The sequence below is a fragment of the Magallana gigas genome, chromosome 4 (genome assembly GCF_963853765.1).
Source record: "Magallana gigas chromosome 4, xbMagGiga1.1, whole genome shotgun sequence".
NCBI lineage: Eukaryota > Metazoa > Mollusca > Bivalvia > Ostreida > Ostreidae > Magallana > Magallana gigas.
Genome location: NC_088856.1, coordinates 21,640,019 through 21,660,746, shown reverse-complemented (window position 1 = coordinate 21,660,746; position 20,728 = coordinate 21,640,019). Strand labels below are relative to the sequence as shown.

Here is a 20,728-nt window from a genome sequence, read left to right as displayed (position 1 = left end):
CTGCAATGGACTTGTGCGACAAGTTAAAGTTAAAACTGCGACAAATATTCTGATCCGCCCCGTTGATAAACTCTGCCGGATTCTAGAAGGAGATTGTTAGAACTGTTTGATTATTACGAACTTGTGTAAATTTCTGTATTATTATTTGTGATCATTGAATGTTTGCACATTGTTGACATTTTCTAGGAACAATTGCTAGTCAAGACACAAATTTGATAAAAACTAGGTTGTTTGTAACTTAATTCATGATATTCAAAAATTAATGTACTATAATATAATTCTACTGCACAACGTACATATGCATTGGAAAACATTCTAACAATATACATATTATAACACTCACCAATTAAGTAGTTTACTCTTGGAATGATCTAATCTGACCCTGCACTTTCAATCAGGATGACCAGATAGACCACATCTCTCACACTGTACATCAGTAGCATCATTGACAATATTTACATTAACGGGACAATTTCCCTCTGTGAAGCTTCCAAGCTGTCCCTCATTAGAAGCTTCTAAACGTTTAAATCCTCATTGGTGCGTCTATATTGTCTGTAACCTCTGTAATAATTGCCTCGCTGTGTATTGTTTCTAAATCGTCCTGTACCAAATGATCTAAAAGTCCGACCACGATTCTCTGTATTGGTGTATGACCTTGGTACCGATTGACCATTAGTTTCATTCTGGGTCAAAGGTTGGCTATTGCCTCTTGACCTTTTAACCTCTTTCTCCACTTCAATCATCCTTTTGTCCATATCCTCAAGTTTCTTAAGTATAGTATTTAAAGAACAGTCATTATCCGATATACTTATTTTAGATATTTGCGACTGCTTTTTGTTTCCTGTGGCAGTAACGGAAGCAGAGGCGGATGTTCTCAAATCTAACCCAATAGTACGAGTTCCCTTCGCAACTCTTCAAAATATTCTATGGTGTCATACTTGTAACGGCTTGCGTTTCTTAAGTCTATGTCACTAAGTCCTGACCATAGCTTTGTTCTCAGCATTTCATTTCTCGAATCAGAGTGGAATGTTCCTATGTAAATACATGTCTGTATAAGATTTTCAAGTAATATTCCATTATCTGCGACAGTTTCTCCTTCTTTTTGTTTTGCCTCATAAAACTGTTGGATTAACTTTTCACTGGGATAAATATTTTCGTAAATACCATCTAATTTTTGTAATATTTGGTCTGGAGTTGCATCAGTTGGTAACGTTAGCAGCGAACTCCTAGCCTTTCCTTTAAGCGACGAACGTATGGCTTGTAATATCAAACTAGTTGACGCTGAGCAATCTCTTATTGCGCATTCAACGTCGTTTTTCCACACCTCAAAAGACGTCTCAGATTTTTCTTCTCCTGAAAAAATTGTAAATCGAGGCCTTACATTCGTTGCATCACATAAGACACTTGTAACGGGATGAGCGGAGGCTACTCCAAACAACAACAAGACATCTTAAATTTAACAAAATTTAATAACAAAAAAAATAAGAGAAAGAAAGAAAAGATAGAAATATAAACACTAAACCACACAAACACTCACACAACTTTCACTCAACCAGAAAAAATATGATGTTTATACAAATGACCAAAAATAAATTAGAAGAGTGTCCGAATCTCCGGGGCTGTAGTCCTGGACCAACTACGGACAACCACAACTAGAGTAGTTTCGTCACCACAATCATCATCATCACCACTATCGTCAACATCATCAACTACAACACCATAATCATCACCGACGTCACCATGAACGACATCATCTACATCATCTTCATCGACATGACCATCATCATCGTCGTCATCACCATAACATCATCGTCGTCATCAACATGAACATCGCATCGTCATCGACTTCACCATGAACGACATCATCTACACCATCATCATCGACATGACCATCACATCTTCATCTTCTCAACATCAACAATATGACACTACAATAAGTGTACAAGTGACACCATAACATCATCATAAAAACAATATTGTATAATACATCATATAAGTATCTCACTGATAGTATCAAACTATGATAATGTATAAATAGTATTATATTAAAGGCAACATCTCAAAATATTGTAAGTATATGGTAACTAAGTTATTTGTTTACAGTAAACAATATGGCGTCTGAGACTTCCGGTGACGCACTTCCGCCCAAGTAGTTAAGTGGAAAAAGTGACCATAAATTGTAAAATAAAATAACGCATAGAAAATAGCCCTTTAAATCACCGTTTCTTTATACAGCAATAGCAAAAACTGTACTATAGAAAAAGACGAATTCCATTTAAACACTCTCGCTAAAGTCACACATCAGTGAACACACAGGTAACTCTACAGTGAACAATGGTCAAGGTGACTTTATAGGACGACTGCGTAATACTAATAAAAAGGCAAAAATTTACAAATAAACTACACCAAACTAAATAAATACTTACCACGGTCAGCTATCCGTGTCCGCGTCAAATGCTGAACTTGTGAAACTAAAACATGCCACACAGGCTTCTAACACGATACCCCCTTCATACACTAAGCACGTCTTTATTGCTGGACAGCTCGGCCGGGTATATCTTAGCGCCTATTGTTAGGGTCGGCCAAGCACGTTGCAAAGAATTATGGGAAAAATAAAATCGGGTGTGTTCGATATGAACAGTGATTGTCACACACCTCCCCCCTTAAAAAATTGTCCTGCAATTTCAAATAAACAATCACTGAATTTTGAAAATTCTCACGTATTTACAATAAAACCTATACACATACCTGTACTGTCTACTATACATCTCACTGACGACTCAGGTAATCCGCACCCACATTGTCGCTTCCTTTGATCGCAATGATCCTAAAGCGGTATGGCTGAAGCTGCAAAGCCCAACGCATCAGTCTGGAGTTCTCTGTCTTTGCTTTGTTAAGGTAGGTCAGGGGTTGGTGATCAGTTTCAAGTAGAAACTCGCGTCCATAAAGGTACTGGTGGAACTTCTGTATTCCCCACACTACCGCCAAACACTCCTTCTCGATAACAGCGTATGCCTTTTCTCTTGGTTGAAGTTTCCTACTGGCGTACGCTACGGGTAGTTTCTCGTCATCCTCCATCTGTAACAGCACAGCACCTATCCCATCATCTGCAGCGTCCGTGCGTAAAATGAAGGTTTCATTAAATTCTGGCAACTTCAATATTGGCCTTTCTGATAACATGTGTTTCAATGTATCAAAAGCTCGTTGCTGACTTTCAGTCCAAATAACTTTATTTGGTTGGCCCTTCTTCGTAAGATCAGAAAGTGGAATGGCTATCGCAGAGAAATTCGGAATAAACTTTCTGTAGTATCCTGCTAAGCCTAGGAAGGCACGAACCTGTTTCTTGGTTTGTGGTATTGGCGCATTTCTGACTGCATCAATCTTGTCCTGTTCTGGTTCTAGACACTTGTTGCTCACCATATGTCCCAAACAGTCAATCTTGTCAAATCCGATGAAACATTTTGTCGGTCTGGCCGCAAGTCCCGCATCTCTGAGTCGTTCGAACACAGTCTTCAGTATGTGTAGATGTTCTTCAAAGGTATCTGTAAAAACAATGACATCATCGATAAAGTTTTCTACGCCGTTCATACCTTGAAGTAGTTTTCTCATCATACGACTAAATGTTGCCGGCGCGTTTACAAGACCAAACGGCATTGTCCTGAATTGGTACAATCCGGATGGTGTGGAAAAGGCTGTAAGCGGCTTACTCTCGTCAGCCATCGGTACTTGCCAGTATCCTTTGCTTAAGTCTATCTTTGACACAAACTTCTTTCCGGTCATTTTGGAAAATATGCTTTCTGGACTGGGCATTGGTTCTGCATCAAATACCGTAGCACAGTTCAGTCGTCTATAATCAATGCAAAATCGATTCGTTCCATCTTTCTTCCGAGATATGACAACTGGAGCTGAATAAGGGGAAGATGATGGCTCAATCACATTCAACTGTAGCATTTTCTGAACTTCTTCTGTAATTGTTTTCTCTGTACTGAACGGAATTGGATATGGTTTCACACGCACAGGTTCAGACGATGTCACAACAATCTTATGCTCCACTAAGTTCGTCATTCCAGGTATATCCGTAAATACATCTGAGAACGAATCACACAGTGATTTAGCAGTTTCCAACTGATCTGGTGTTAGTCTGTCTGCAAACTTTATGTCCTTTGCTGTTTCGGTTTGAGTAACAGGTGGCATAAGAATAGAGTCCTGTTGTTCATCATCATCTAGGTCACTAAAGTCTATGAGTGAAATTGCACATGTTGACAAAACACCACAGTTCAATGTATCTCGTTCAACATACTTCTTAAGAAGATTTGCGTGGAAAGTTTTCAGCTTGCCTCCCATATCGATCTTATAGTCCATATGTCCTATCTTCTGTAGGTACTTTTCCTTTCGGAATAGTCCGCTGACACACGTCACATGATCTGCAAAACCGTCTAATGTCTGACTGAATTCCTGGCCAGTAAAATTCGGACACTACTCTGTCGGTTGTTTTCTTTGATCCCAGATGACCACCCATCAGCGTTTCATGTGCTATCTTCATGACGATAGTTCTGTATTTCCGAGGAACGATTAACTGTCGGAAAAGTTTTCCACTGGACACTTTGGGACTGCAAAATTCTCTGAACAACATTTGCTTCCGTTCACACATTTTTGAAAATCCGCCGTCACTGAAATGTTTAAGCTGTCCACTCTCAGCTAAGCTCCATAACTTTTTCAGTGTCTCGTCGTTTCGTTGTTCTTGTAAGATATCCTCCGGCGATACATCCCGTATTGCTTCCGGTACTTTCAATGGTTTGTATGGAGACTGTTTCTTTTTCAGTTGCGCACGCGTTTCAACAGCTGCTATGTTTTCAACGGAATGAATCCAGGCTGAATTTGGTTCATGTGGTTTCCTTACTCCACGAATATTACCAAGAATAAGATCGTACGAAGGCGAATCAAAGCACCAAGCATCAACACTTCCGGTAAAGTAAGGAGTATCGACATCAATTCTAGCCACATCTGAATCAATAATACGACCGTCTGCTAACTTGCATCGTTGAGATGTCCCTGTTAGTTGATCATCGTTTACCAGTTCTCTACGAATAACGGCACCACTACAACCTGTGTCTCTTAGCACAGTCACTAGTTTATTGCCAACACATCCTTTCACAACTGGCATTTCCGTTTCACAGAAAGCAACCGAATCACCAACACACGGTAAGTTTCCATGTTTCTCGACGACACTCGCGGCTCCTTGGCGACCTCTACCGCGTCCTGGATATCCATGGTTCCCATTATTGTACGACCCACGTTGAAAATCACTAGGGTAAGTATGTTTCGGTGTTGTTTCTTGTTTCTCGCTCGAATTAAACGGCCTGTTATTCGGACTTTTGCGGAAGTTGCAGTTAAAGGCTTTATGTCCTTGTCGTCCGCACTCATAACACTTCACTGCATTTCCAGATTGGTTTTGTTGCACGGAATCTTTGTACGGCGGTTGTCTATCGGACTGCTGTCGTCTGTCAAAGAGCGGTTTTTGCGTAAGTGAAGAGGATGTCACTGTTCTGGCCTCAGCAAACTGGTCCGCGTATCGCGCCATGTCTTGGATCGAAGTAGGAATCCTCTCCTTTAGGAATAAGGCAAGTTCTTTCGAGCAACACAATAAAAACTGTTCACGTAAGAACAAGTCCTTCAGATCATCGAATGTCTTGTTAGTCTTAGACAGCTGAATCCACCGCTCAAGGTAACTGTCCAGTCTGGTAGAAAATTGCATAAAAGTTTCACTTCCGTCTGGTTTTGAAAATCGGAACTTCTTGCGGAAACCGTCCTCCGTCATGTCAAATCGTTTCAACAGGGCGTTCTTCAACTCGTTGAAATCAAGTGCTGTTTCGGGTGAGAGTCTTGCGAACACATCCAGTGCCTTTCCTTTGAGTAATGCGCTAAGATGGGTCCCCCACGTGTCTTTATTCCATTTCTGCGTTGTTGCGTATATCTCAAATCTTTGAATGTACGCGTCAATGTTGTCTTTCGAATCCTCAAACGGAGGAAGTTTTGGTCCTTTTATCACTTGAGAAGTTTCTTTCTCCTCTTTAGTCACAACACTCGGCTTCATGTGAGATCTCTCGAGTTGCAGTTTGTGATCAAGTTCCAGTTCTTCTAGTTTTTGCTGATGTCTCTTTTCTTCTATCAATCGGGCGTGCTCTCGCTCATCATGTTCTCTCAATCGGGCGTGCTCTCGCTCATCATGTTCTCTTGCGGCGCGCTCTTTCTCCATCTGTAGTTTGAAGTCGCGGTCTTTCTCCTCCTGGTCTCTCTCCTCCTGTCTCTCGACTCTATGTTTCTCACGTTCGTCCCGCATTCTGGCCTGTTCGTCCTTCACGAATTGTTGAAGGGCTTCATCCTTCATCCCCATCTTGGTCCCCACTTCAAGTAGCTCCAGCATCTCCTTGACAGTAGACATGGTGCATTGACTGACAGACCAACTTACCTCAAAATTATCTCATAAAGGGACTAACTTCTCAACTTTTAACAAAACAATCTGCCTAACGTAATGTACTCACCAAGGGAAAAGGAAACAACGACCTACACTTGCTCTTACATGTACTACAAAAAAGATCAAAAAATGAAAAATAAAATAAACCTTGGCAACTGTTCACTTATAAAGATATCTTGTAGTATCTGGAGGAGTCAACTCATCCCACCGCTGCCACCAATTGTAACGGGATGAGCGGAGGCTACTCCAAACAACAACAAGACATCTTAAATTTAACAAAATTTAATAACAAAAAAAATAAGAGAAAGAAAGAAAAGATAGAAATATAAACACTAAACCACACAAACACTCACACAACTTTCACTCAACCAGAAAAAATATGATGTTTATACAAATGACCAAAAATAAATTAGAAGAGTGTCCGAATCTCCGGGGCTGTAGTCCTGGACCAACTACGGACAACCACAACTAGAGTAGTTTCGTCACCACAATCATCATCATCACCACTATCGTCAACATCATCAACTACAACACCATAATCATCACCGACGTCACCATGAACGACATCATCTACATCATCTTCATCGACATGACCATCATCATCGTCGTCATCACCATAACATCATCGTCGTCATCAACATGAACATCGCATCGTCATCGACTTCACCATGAACGACATCATCTACACCATCATCATCGACATGACCATCACATCTTCATCTTCTCAACATCAACAATATGACACTACAATAAGTGTACAAGTGACACCATAACATCATCATAAAAACAATATTGTATAATACATCATATAAGTATCTCACTGATAGTATCAAACTATGATAATGTATAAATAGTATTATATTAAAGGCAACATCTCAAAATATTGTAAGTATATGGTAACTAAGTTATTTGTTTACAGTAAACAATATGGCGTCTGAGACTTCCGGTGACGCACTTCCGCCCAAGTAGTTAAGTGGAAAAAGTGACCATAAATTGTAAAATAAAATAACGCATAGAAAATAGCCCTTTAAATCACCGTTTCTTTATACAGCAATAGCAAAAACTGTACTATAGAAAAAGACGAATTCCATTTAAACACTCTCGCTAAAGTCACACATCAGTGAACACACAGGTAACTCTACAGTGAACAATGGTCAAGGTGACTTTATAGGACGACTGCGTAATACTAATAAAAAGGCAAAAATTTACAAATAAACTACACCAAACTAAATAAATACTTACCACGGTCAGCTATCCGTGTCCGCGTCAAATGCTGAACTTGTGAAACTAAAACATGCCACACAGGCTTCTAACACGATACCCCCTTCATACACTAAGCACGTCTTTATTGCTGGACAGCTCGGCCGGGTATATCTTAGCGCCTATTGTTAGGGTCGGCCAAAGCACGTTGCAAAGAATTATGGGAAAAATAAAATCGGGTGTGTTCGATATGAACAGTGATTGTCACAACACTTGTATGCCCTTCTGTATATTGAATCTGCATTTGTGACTGATCTTCAAATTTGACGTTACGAATTTGATCTTTTGGTCTTGCACCACCACTCTCTCTTGCGGCTGAGGGTGTACTGTGTGCAACCGGTTTCAGTATTTGATACTCATCATTAGTCAATATCTTGTAGTCGGTATGGCGCTTAATTTGCTGTTCGTTGAATGTTGCTTTCTGATCACCTCTATTTAAATGAACACTTTGATCGCCAGTTGCCATCTCTACATGTAACTATGCTTTTAAGTACACACAGATCTAAGTCTAACTTAATAAACTTAAAAAGAATTCCAAACTGAAATAAACACGCCTTATTCTAATTATTCTAACTACAACTTATTGCTGCAAATAAAATGTTTGATTATCAAACTGCCACAAAAATTGAATTAACCTAATAAGCTGGAAAAAAATTGGTAAGTAAGCTGAAAAAAAAATCAAAGATGAGTAACTCGTACTAAATCAAGGACAGGTAACTCTACAAACTTTCAGGTGAAGTCAATCATGCGTGACGGATTTTCAGCCAGCACTGGTTTTAAACTGTAAACAATTTTTTAAAAAAATAAATTTTAATCTAACTAATTATTAAATAAGCTAACAATAACTACACATAAGCGATGGATTCTTAATGGAATAATGCAATTACTATTTACAGTTGCAACTTAGATTACCTGCGATTGTGATCAAGTAAGCACGCGAATCTACACCGCCTTTCATTATCTGCTTTCACACTTCTCACTGAATAGACTATAGACAATCAAAAGTTTAACTGTGAATTAAAAAGTAAAAGAACTTACAGTATGAAGTCATGTCAGAAGTCGTATTTAGTTGTGTATCTCAGACATATAATGTCTACCTCTCCTGAGCTCGACAAAAACTACCCCTCACCAGAAAACTACCTGCCGCGCAACTCTCCCAGCAAATCAACAACCAGAATTAAATATAGAACTGACCATTTGCTATTTTTAACTTTAAGGGATAACACGTATAACATAACTTTTTAATATGAGTGATTTTATTATTGTAACAAGTTGCTGTCCTTTAAAAAAGAACTGCAATACGTGGACCATTTGCATGTGTTTCCAACGAAAACGTGAAAGCCTTAAAATTATCACAGATTCCACAGACTCTAGCCCCCTGCTTTTAACCACTAAAGGACTATGTGCGGTATGGTCAAATATCTGCCCCCGATTTCAACCAATTTTTAAATAGTATCGTATGAAAATGAATTCTTCACAAATCATTGTAAAGAGGATGCCTATAACTTTAATCTTGATTTTAGTCATCATTGCGAAATTTATGGCTCTACCACCCCTGGGGTGCCACAGGCGGAGCCAAATGTGCAAAAAAAGCCAAATTTTCAAAAATCTTCTTCTCTACTCCCAAAAACTGGTTGCATGGTTATGATTTCCATGAGGCCCTCTACCAAAATTGTGAAATTCATGACCCCGGGGCCAGGGGTTCAGGCTCTAGGGTGGGGCCAATATGGCCATATACTAAAAATGTATTAAATCTTAGAAAATCTTCTTCTCTACTATCATATATATTTGTTAAAAACTGAATGCATGATTATAATGTCCATGAGGCCCTCAACCTAAATTGTGAAATTCATGACCCCGGGGTCAGGGGTTCAGGCTCTAGGGTGGGGCCAATATGGCCATATAGTAAAAATGTATTAAATCTTAGAAAATCTTCTTCTCTACCATCATATGTATTTGTTAAAAACTAAATGCATGATTATAATGTCCATGAGGCCCTCTACCAAAATTGTGAAATTCATGACCCCGGGGTCAGGGGTTCAGGCTCTATTGTGGGGCCAATATGGCCATATAGTAAAAATGTATTAAATCTTAGAAAATCTTATTCTCTACTACCATATATATTTGTTAAAAACTAAATGCATGATTATAATGTCCATGAGGTCTTCTATCAAAATTGTGAAATTCATGACCCCGGGGTCAGGGGTTCAGGCTCTAGGGTGGGGCCAATATGGCCATATAGTAAAAATGTATTAAATCTTAGAAAATCTTCTTCTTCACTACCATTCTGATAAGGTTCAGAATATAGGTAGTAAGATCTGAAAATTTCGTGTAAATCCGTGGAGCCATTTTTGAGATATCGCGTGCACAAAAAGTGTTAAGAAAAAAAAGAAGAAGAAGAAAAAGAATCCGAAGAAGACCAATAAGGTCTTCGTTGGATACGGAACACCTTAATTAAAAACAACACTGAAATAATTCTTCTGAACAATCAAAAGGCTATTATTTGTGAAGATACTGCGGAATCATTTAATTTCGTGGGGGCCAATTTTCGTTGATTGTGGATTTTTTGCTTATTCGTGTGGATGTAATTTCGTTGATTTGTCAGTTTTCAGTTTGAGTAGGCAAACAAAATCTTTAATAATTAGTTTTCGTTGGGGATGTAAATTCGTGGGCCAGGAGGTACCCACGAATACCACGAAAATTGAGCCACACAAATTCTAATGATTCCACAGTAGATAAGAATAAACTATACTGCAATATTTTAGATATGTCTTTTTCCCTTGTAGATCTTAATAAGGCGGTGGGAATAAGGTTGATTTATAAGATTATATATTTAAGAAAATCTGATGAAATTTGTAAATAGGTTTGTTTGTTGTTGTTTTAGTGTTATTATCTATTTCAAATAAATACATGAATAGGTTAGAAATTTAAGAAAATCTGATGAAATTTGTAAAATAGGTTTGTTTGATGTTGTTTTAGTGTTATTATCTATTTCAAATAAATACATGAATAGGTTAGAAATTTAACACACATTTTGTTTATATTAAAGTCTAATTAAGGTGGGGATCAAAATCTTCATATTTATATTCAAATAATAGACTAGCTGGTTTGCTAACATTGATTACGAGTGCAAGTGCCCTGTAATTAATGACAGGGAACCATTCTATTATTCCTCTATATTGGGGGAATCATTAACATTTTAATGTTGCAAGTTATATTTCTTCAATTTAATGTATTTTTGGTAGGCGCGTAAGAAGAATGATGAAATTGAATTAAACCAGAATTAATAAGCTGGAAAAACTGTGCTAAGAAGTTGTTGATGGCTTGTAATCAGCTGAAACAAATAGGCTAACATTATTCACTATGATTCTATTGTTTGTACTAGACTAGATACCATATCATTGATTCCAAATGCTGCCGCTTGCTGGTTAGAGTTATGATCAGTGTTACTCAAGTGAGCGATGTGGCCCTTAGGCCTCTTATTAAATTTATATGTAACCTTTTTGGCTTCTCGGAATTCCTCATCATCAAAGTCTACGAGTTTTGTATCTATTCTGCTTCCACAAACACATGTCTTGCTATGATGAGAAACCTTTACCATGGGAATATGTCTTTTCAAGGAAAATCATAGAACCGTTTTTCCTTCTTGAAGCGTATTCGAACTCATGAATCATGGTCCTCCATGCAAATAGCGAAATAGTTTGTAGATTTATACGCAAATAAGATATATTCTAATTATTATAGTATAGATTTTGCTACATCAGTTTTTTGGATGGATTTTTTTTTTTAATTATTTATTGCATTGCGAAAATCAAATTTAAGAGAAATAAAGCGGTGAATTGCTAAATATCTAGAATCTTATTTATAAAAATGAACGAATTAAGATCTCATAATTTCGAGATAATCATATCTTTGTTACGAAATTTTCTTGAAATCAATTGTAAGATAACGCAGCATTAAAATAGTCAAAATCATTTATATAATTGTAATAATTATATTTTTTTTAATCTGGGAGGGTTTTTTTTTTAAATTGTAGGCGGGGGTCTCTCTTTTTTTCTCTTTTTTTGTGTGCATCAGATGTTCCGTAACTATACCTGCAAACGTAAATGTAACTCTAATTCTAATAAGTATTTAACAAAATTATATCGTTATCTACAGTCTTTTATGCCTACATGCAAAGAAAAAGATTTTTCTCTGCTTGTTACTTGATGTTTACATTTCAAACCCTGCATTTTGAGAAAAATTGAATGCATACTTAATTTGTTTTGTAACTGTGTATATTATTCTAAGTTTGAGAGTAATTGTAAAAGTGCAATATCATCATGTCTGCAGTAAATTGTACTTTTAAAATTGTATATACATTCAACAGCTCACAATAAACCTACTTATAAAGTATGTATAATTCTACATATTCCCAGTGCAATAGGGTGTCCGAATGTTGCAACTATTTTTAATCCATGTAAAAAGAAAGATTATTCTTAAGTACAGGAAATGCAAGTACATGTAGCATTATTTATGAAAAGAGCTGATACAAAACATAGGAAAGCCGAATAAGATCAATTATCAACAGTTATAATAATTTAACTCCTTATTATGAGTAAGTATATCGTTAAAACGAGTCAGAATCTCGATATAACAAGTTAATTTTCTTGTTATTACGAGTAAATGCCTCATTATAACGACTTGAGTTCATTTTCGTTTTTATTATGAGTTAATATACTGTTATAAAAAAATTATTATTTTGTTATAAGAAACAGTAATGTAATTATAACGTGCTAATACCCTAAAAATACACATTTACATTTAACTGGGAAATAGGTGGTGTACCATCTTCTCGACTTTCTTTGGAAGAATTGTGTAAACTAGACGATAATATTCTGAAAAGTGATTCCTATCCCCTTTATGTATACCTAATACAGCATTTGCCTAACTTGTATACATGTATGATTTTTTAAAGTAATTTTCCTTAAAATAGTTTATTTGGCATTGAAAAAAATAAATATACAAATAGAATCAATATATCATGCAAAATTTTTAGATGAGCGGTGACATAAAATACATGTAGTAACTCAAAAAGAGAGGGGTGAACCTCTTTAAAGCTGACATAAATTCATAAAAGCATTTGGTCGCCATATTAGTTTTGATCGCTTCTCTATTGCCACTCGGGTATACATACCGGTTGAGAAAGTTACGGTCGGCTGCTTTCCGATCGAAGCATTCAGGTACATGTAGCACGGACTTCTACTTTTTGCTTAATATTTCGATAATAATAAATACCTTTGTGCTCAAACTATGTTCATCCACTAATATGAAAACTGTCCAGATTATCTGTTATCTGTTTTGAAACGCCCCCTCTACCGTTTCAGGTTTCAAAACTCATCCAAAAAAAAGAAAGTCTACGGGGATTTTGCATTCCATCAACCATAAATATCTACATTCTACTGTGTTTTTCCATTAAATTCCGTGATCGTTAAATGCCTCTGAATGCAACACCAATTCACTGCGTATGAATTTACGAGTAATTTACATAAGTAGTTCTCAAACAGTGATTTCTATGTTATCGGTTAAAAAATGTATTTCATGAATGTTGTCAAAACACCATATTTTATAATTATTCGACAAAAAAGTTGACTTTATTGTAAAAAGCAACATTTCAAGAGTTATTTATCATGGATTATATTTTCATTTCATCTCATCTCAACAGTCTATGTGAAAACCAGTTTAAACCGGTTTTACAAAACAGCTGTTCTTGCTGTTACTTATTCACTCCCTCCGTGATCTGCACTTAATATCGATTTATTTAAGTAAACAATTGATTTCGTCAGTAAGGGAATGTAAATATAAGCATTAAATGATTTATTGTTGACGTCGTCGTGTCAATAACTGCCGTCAGGTGAACAGACAAATTATCATAACGCGCTAACGCGCGTTATTCAATTTGTCTGCTCACCTGACGGCAGTTATTGACACGACGACGTCAAAAATAAATCATTTAATGCTATATTAAGCCTGGATGATAGCGTTGAAAAATAGTGGGTATTCCGAATGAGTTCCGAATGGAGAAAAGATGTAAACTGTCCCTTATAAATCTCCGTAAGAAATTGTTTTCGTTCCTGTGAACTTTTATGAGTGAAAAATGATAAGTTGTCAATGCAGATATCTTGAATATTTTCCCTCTCATCAATTTCAACTGTATATCTTTTACAAGTATGTTTTTTTTTTTATTAAAAATCATCAAAAAGTGATGGAAGCAATGACATGGGACAGATTATAAATGCATGAACTACACATTGTAGTAACATGTTTGTAATAAAGAATAAAGGAAACAACAATCAATAAAACACAAAATCTTTATATTCTTTGAAAGAGTTTCCAAGGTACCCGTATTATTTTGCACAGATAGTTCTGCCTTACTTCGCATGCATATCGAACACGTGTGTCGTTCAAAACGTCTGCATCTTTTTCAAAACCCCAGCGGCACTACATCCAACACAGTAGCTAAATGATAGTAAATCCAAGAAAGTAACAGCTTTACATCGTTTCCATCGGTTTCCAAAAAAAAAAAACCGCTACTCTCTGAAATCCATACCACCTCTGATATTGCTCGATCTGCCACAATATGTGGGCTGCGCATGTGCGATGTTATATCAACCCCAGAATAACGGTGTATAATTGTCAAAGATGTTTGAAGAATTTGTGTCGGATTTCAGTCTGTCTTGTTTCGTCGTTCATTGGATATTCCCTGCCAGTGCAGTGTTTGTCATATCATTTTTGATAAAAACGCGTCTGTACACGTCTTTTCGTCCAAGTATGGCGGTAGTCGGAGACAAAAGGGACATAATGCGTATCAATGAATTCATGTCAGCTTTCAATAATTATTTTTGCCTTTTTTCTATTAAAATTAAGCCTCGTATCGGCTTTCGTATAAAAATGATCGTCCTTTCAAAGTTGAAACCATGAGTTTAATTTTCAGAAACATGTACGTCATTTAATTTCTCTTTTCAAAGTTGAATCTTAGGTTATATTTTCAAAAATATATACTAATTTTGCTGTAAAGCGTTTTCCTCGCCGCTATATTTAGTCCTTCGCTTTGTTCAAAACCAAATCTCATAGTACAAATTATTCTCTGTGTAACAGAGACTTTAATAGTAGTCACGGACGTGAATTTCTATACATGATTGCAACAATTTGGGTTGGGTATGACTTAAAATGTTCTATGATATCTTCCGAAGGTGGTTTTATAAATTACTCAATTGAAAAAGATCATCTGCCTCTTGTGACTCCTTTCTTCTGTTTTTTTTCTTTCTCTACAGTTTGTATGGATCTTTGCGCTGTTAGATTTAAAGGCGGATTTCGATTCCGATTCTTCTAAAAATGATTCCGAGAAAAATGAAATTGATATAGACCTATGTTCAGTTAATTAACCAAAAATGGTTTTATACTGAACAAGACAGGCCCTACGGTATCAAGCGATTTGTTGTTAAAACATTGTATGGAAAATTTACATGTAAATATCTTGGACCTCAATGTACATTTAAATCCTGTCAAATTGATATTCAACCTGTTTTGCGGTTGCTCTGTCTTTTGTGGTTTTTCATTTTATTACCTTTTGGATTGTATAGAACAATAGGGAGAAAAAATTTGTTAGGTCATATGTATAACAACTATTTGAAAGTTGTCCGACCCAGTGAACCAATGTTTGAATGTTTTTGTAAAACAGCAAAAAATCAAGATGTTTGTAATTATACTTTAGACATTGTTTACGCAACAGTTTTACCTTTTATCTACATCATTTTAGGATATATTTCATACAAGATATTTTTGACAAAACATTTCAAGACATGTTGTTGTTTTCCGGAAATCGACGAGGATGAGGGAGTAATAAGGAAGAGCAAAAGTGTAAGTGATAGATTTGCATATCGGTACTACCAATTGTGCAATATCTTATGTACGGGATGCTGTAATCTTGATAAGTTGGAATGTAACTGCTATAACTGTTGTAAAGATGACTGTTGTGACTGTTGTGCCTGTAATTGTTGTAAAGATAAGCACCGTTGTAACAAGTGTTGTGGGTGTGTTGTACTGTTTTCTACGTTTATATTAAGTTTAATATATTGTCTTTTGCCTATTATTCCATTCACGTTCTGTACACATATTGCATACTGTTATTGTCCATTTCGTAATTCTAAAAGTAACAATAGAAGAAAGAATGGTTATCAAAAAATACAGGAAGGTCCACTAAGAACAAATAATAGTATCAATTCTGATATGCAAAGTGAAGGAGCTGATACAGAAAAAAAAAACCCAACAAAACGGCGTTTTCTAAATGTTGGCGTATTTGTTGGGTTTTGCACGTATTTCGCATTCCAGTAACATACTGGTTATTTTTACGCCCAATAATATCAACCTTCACATTTTTATTTCGGTCATTTACGTACTTTGTTTTTGTGGCACTCCCAATAAGAGCACATATTTTGCGTTACACTATGCTGATTGTAACTACAGTAGCGTATTTTGTAAAATACTTTCATGAGATTATAAATATGAACACCGAAATTTTAAAATATTTAATAATTTGTCAGGGGAAAAAAATTAAAACAGCTCATGCTTGTGGCCATAGCCAAAAAAGCAAAAGCGAGAACAGACAAGGACGCGAAAGTGAGAACAGAAAAGAAAGTGAGAACAGACAAGGAAGCGAAAGTGAGAACAGACAAGAAAGTGAGAACAGACAAGAAAGTGAGAACAGACAAGGAATCGAAAGGGAGAATAGACAAGGAAGCGAAAGTGAGAACAGACAAGAAAGTGAGAACAGACAAGAAAGTGAGAACAGACAAGGAAGCGAAAGTCAGAACAGACAAGGAAGCGTAAGTGAGAACAGACAAGAAAGTGAGAACAGGCAAGAAAGTGAGAACAGACAAGGAAGTGAGAACAGACAAGGAAGCGAAAGTGAGAACAAACAAAAAAGTGAGAACAGAGAAGAAAGTGAGAACAGACAAGAATGAGAACAGACAAGAAAGTGAGAATAGACAAGGAATCGAAAGTGAGAACAGACAAGAAAGTGAGAACAGACAAGAGAGTGAGAATAGACAAGGAAGCGAAAGTGAGAACAGACAAGAAAGTGAAAACAAACAAGGAAGCGAAAGTGAGAACAGACAAGGAAGCGAAAGTCAGAACAGACAAGAAAGTGAGAACAGACAAGGAAGCGAAAGTCAGAACAGACAAAAAAGTGAGAACAGACAAGGAAGCGAAAGTGATAACAGACAAGAAAGTGAGAACAGACAAGAAAGTGAGAATAGACAAGGAAGCGAAAGTGAGAACAAACAAAAAAGTGAGAACAGACAAGAAAGTGAGAACAGACAAGGAAGCGAAAGTGAGAACAGACAAAAAAGTGAGAACAGACAAGGAAGCGAAAGTGAGAACAGACAAGAAAGTGAGAACAGACAAGAAAGTGAGAACAGACAAGGAAGTGAGAACAGACAAGGAAGCAAAAGTGAGAACAAACAAAAAAGTGAGAACAGACAAGAAAGTGAGAACAGACAAGAAAGTGAGAACAGACAAGGAAGCGAAAGTGAGAACAGACAAGAAAGTGAGAACAGACAAGAAAGTGAGAATAATCAAGGAATCGAAAGTGAGAACAGACAAGAAAGTGAGAACAGACAAGAGAGTGAGAATAGACAAGGAAGCGAAAGTGAGAACAGACAAGAAAGTGAAAACAGACAAGGAAGCGAAAGTGAGAACAGACAAGGAAGCGAAAGTGAGAACAGACAAGAAAGTGAGAACAGACAAGGAAGCGAAAGTCAGAACAGACAAAAAAGTGAGAACAGACAAGGAAGCGAAAGTGATAACAGACAAGAAAGTGAGAACAGACAAGAAATTGAGAACAGACAAGGAAGCGAAAGTGAGAACAAACAAAAAAGTGAGAACAGACAAGAAAGTGAGAACAGACGTCAAGGAAGCGAAAGTGAGAACAGACAAGAAAGTGAGAACAGACAAGAAAGTGAGAACAGACAAGGAAGCGAAAGTCAGAACAGACAAAAAAGTGAGAACAGACAAGGAAGCGAAAGTGATAACAGACAAGAAAGTGAGAACAGACAAGAAAGTGAGAACAGACAAGGAAGCGAAAGTGAGAACAAACAAAAAAGTGAGAACAGACAAGAAAGTGAGAACAGACGTCAAGGAAGCGAAAGTGAGAACAGACAAGAAAGTGAGAACAGACAAGAAAGTGAGAACAGACAAGAAAGTGAGAACAGACAAGGAATCGAAAGTGAGAACAGACAAAAAAGTGAGAACAGACAAGGAAGCGAAAGTGAGAACAGACAAGAAAGTGAGAACAGACAAGGAAGCGTAAGTGAGAACAGACAAGAAAGTGAGAACAGACAAGAAAGTGAGAACAGACAAGAAAGTGAGATTAGACAAGGAAGCGAAAGTGAAAACAGACAAAAAAGTGAGAACAGACAAGGAAGCGAAAGTGAGAACAGAAAAGGAAGCGAAAGTGAGAACAGACAAGAAAGTGAGAACAGACAAGAAAGTGAGGACAGACAAGAAAGTGAGAACAGACACGTAAGCGAAAGTGAGAATAGACAAGAAAGTGAGAACAGACAAGAAAGTGAGAACAGACGTCAAGGAAGCGAAAGTGATAACAAACAAGAAAGTGAGAACAGACAAGGAAGCGAAAGTGAGAACAGACAAGAAAGTGAGAACAGACAAGAAAGTGAGAACAGACAAGGAAGCGAAAGTGAGAACAGACAAGAAAGTGAGAACAGACAAGAAAGTGAGAATAGACAAGGAATCGAAAGTGAGAACAGACAAGAAAGTGAGAACAAACAAGAAAGTGAGAACAAACAAGAAAGTGAGAACAAACAAGAAAGTGAGAACAGACAAGAAAGTGAGAACAGACGTCAAGGAAGCGAAAGTGAGAACAGACAAGAAAGTGAGAACAGACGTCAAGGAAGCGAAAGTGAGAACAGACAAGAAAGTAAGAACAGACAAGAAAGAGAGAACAGACATGGAAGCGAAAGGGAGAACAGACAAGAAAGTGAGAATAGGCAAGAAAGTGAGAACAGACAAGAAAGTGAGAACAGCAAAGGCAGCGAAAGTGAGCACAGCAAAGAAAATGAAAATAAGCGAAACAAAGTAAAAAAATTAGACGAAGAAATTTTTGATAACGTTTACCATAGACTTTTGTTTGTACGAAAAAATGTGTACTTTATGTTTCTGAAAATGCTAGTCGTATTTATGTACCTTATTATCACTATTGAAACTTTCGTCACGAACAAAAGCTCGTTGACTGGATCGAGTTTCAAAGATATACTAGAGTTTTTGTTAATAATCATTGGTCCTTATGCTATTTCATTGTTTTTAAAAGTAAATAGGGAAGACTATCTGACCGATGAAAATAAAACTGAAATAGAAAACGAGTATAATAATATTTTTGATAAGTATGACAAAACACGAGATAAAAAGAGAAATTCGTCTTCCCAGGATCAGGTTGATGATAAAACAAAAATATATCATTGTTTCTCGTTTACTTATTTTGTACTTTTTGATGAAAAAAAAGAACATAAAATGCAAACTGCTAATCCTCGTATAGTATGACGGACAAGAGACTAGAAATCAAAATGACATGTAAATAAAGTTGCATGTACATTTCATAGGTTTTTTTTTCAAAAACTTGTCCCGATGTTTTTAAGCGCCTGGACATTTTTTTTAAATACTTGTAACATATTGATCAAAACTGGTATACATGGCATTGTATTTCAAAGGCGTCATGTTTTAACACTTCATAACAAATAATTTATAGCGTTAGCCTGCATGTGCTCAACTTTTTTTATTATCTAAGTGTACCAGCATTTCTTGATGTATTAGATCTATCTAAATAATCATAACACTGAACATTTTACTAAGATCGGATCGCACAAATACCGTTTAATATATATATATATATATATATATATATATATATATATATATATATATATATATATATATATATATATATATATATAGCTAAATCCAGAAAAAAGTCACAGTGCTCGGATTAAATATAGAAAACTTAAATGAATAAAAACACAAAGTCCGAGTAAAACATAAGCGCTTTCATTACGGGCCGCCGGAAGGCGGTCCGTTATTTGATACACATTTAAATATTGTCACTGCGTTTCTGCGGGATAGTTCTTTTTTAATAGAATTAATACTATGCTTATTTTTATGAATTAAAAGTAAATTTGCTTGTAGAAATATGTTTAATGCCTTTTAGAAAATATCACATATTTTTTGTTTTACTCGTAAATGAAAAGTAGGTCATACTTAGTAGATTGTCGTATTAGGGTTTTTTTTTTATCGAGACTATAATCTATTCGGAAAATTTCGAAATTCTTCATTCTTTTCAAAACAATGCATCAGGATCGGTATGCGGGACATACTAAAGACCTGAAATACTAAAGACCTGAATGTCATTAAATTTTACATGAATGATATATTTGAATTTCTATGTGACGTGTCAAATAAGATAACTTTGCGTGTGTATTTATTATATTTTCATGTAAAATGTGGTAGAAAATATCATGAAATGACATCATATCAATTATTTACGCAAGAATATGACAGAAATGAAAATTTGAATTGATTGGAAAATTTTAAATAAATAATTTTTATTGTATTATGAGGTCCCTTGAAATCATATATTAAAAATATCATTAAGTTTTCATTTAATACAATGCAGCAACAACAAAAACCAAAATGGTTTGAAATACATAATCTCCAAGAGAAAAATGATGAGTTGAACTTTGTATTAGAGTAATGTACAAACAATGTGTTCTTCATTACTTCATACTATGGCAATAATCATGCAATTTCCGTTAGAAATGCTTACAGTAACCAATTTCAAATCCATTCTTAATGATAATAGTAAAATGTTAAACTTCAAAACAAGTTGCTGAAAATATATTAAAATTCACCATAAAAATTAGTACAACCAACTCTTATTTTCTTCTT

At 36.1% G+C, this 20,728-nt stretch overlaps 2 protein-coding genes and 1 long non-coding RNA gene across 3 annotated transcripts in view; 1 reads left to right on the top strand and 2 right to left on the bottom strand.

The window, feature by feature from the left end:
• Positions 1–20,728, bottom strand: part of LOC117691340 (uncharacterized) — a 186,314-nt gene that overhangs the window by 69,182 nt on the left and 96,404 nt on the right. The window lies entirely within an intron of this gene.
• LOC117681956 (uncharacterized) lies at positions 1,451–7,838 on the bottom strand. Its single transcript, XM_066081627.1, has 3 exons — positions 7,718–7,838; positions 2,427–7,219; positions 1,451–1,928 (listed from the first exon to the last, which is right to left on the bottom strand). Exon 2 carries the CDS (start codon positions 6,440–6,442, stop codon positions 4,352–4,354), a length of 2,091 nt encoding a protein of 696 aa, XP_065937699.1. The 5' UTR covers positions 6,443–7,219; positions 7,718–7,838; the 3' UTR covers positions 1,451–1,928; positions 2,427–4,351.
• LOC136274651 (golgin subfamily A member 6-like protein 22) lies at positions 16,734–19,227 on the top strand. Its single transcript, XM_066082021.1, has 3 exons — positions 16,734–17,921; positions 18,005–18,830; positions 19,217–19,227. Exons 1-3 carry the CDS (start codon positions 16,734–16,736, stop codon positions 19,225–19,227), a joined length of 2,025 nt encoding a protein of 674 aa, XP_065938093.1.

Coding starts and splice junctions, on each gene's coding strand:
- LOC117681956 (XM_066081627.1), bottom strand. CDS start 6,442: ATGTCTACTGTCAAGGAGATGCTGGAGCTACTTGAAGTGGGGACCAAG.
- LOC136274651 (XM_066082021.1), top strand. CDS start 16,734: ATGAGAACAGACAAGAAAGTGAGAATAGACAAGGAATCGAAAGTGAGA. Junction 17,922..18,004: donor CAGACGTCAAGGAAGCGAAA/GTGAGAACAGAC, acceptor ATCGAAAGTGAG/AACAGACAAAAAAGTGAGAA.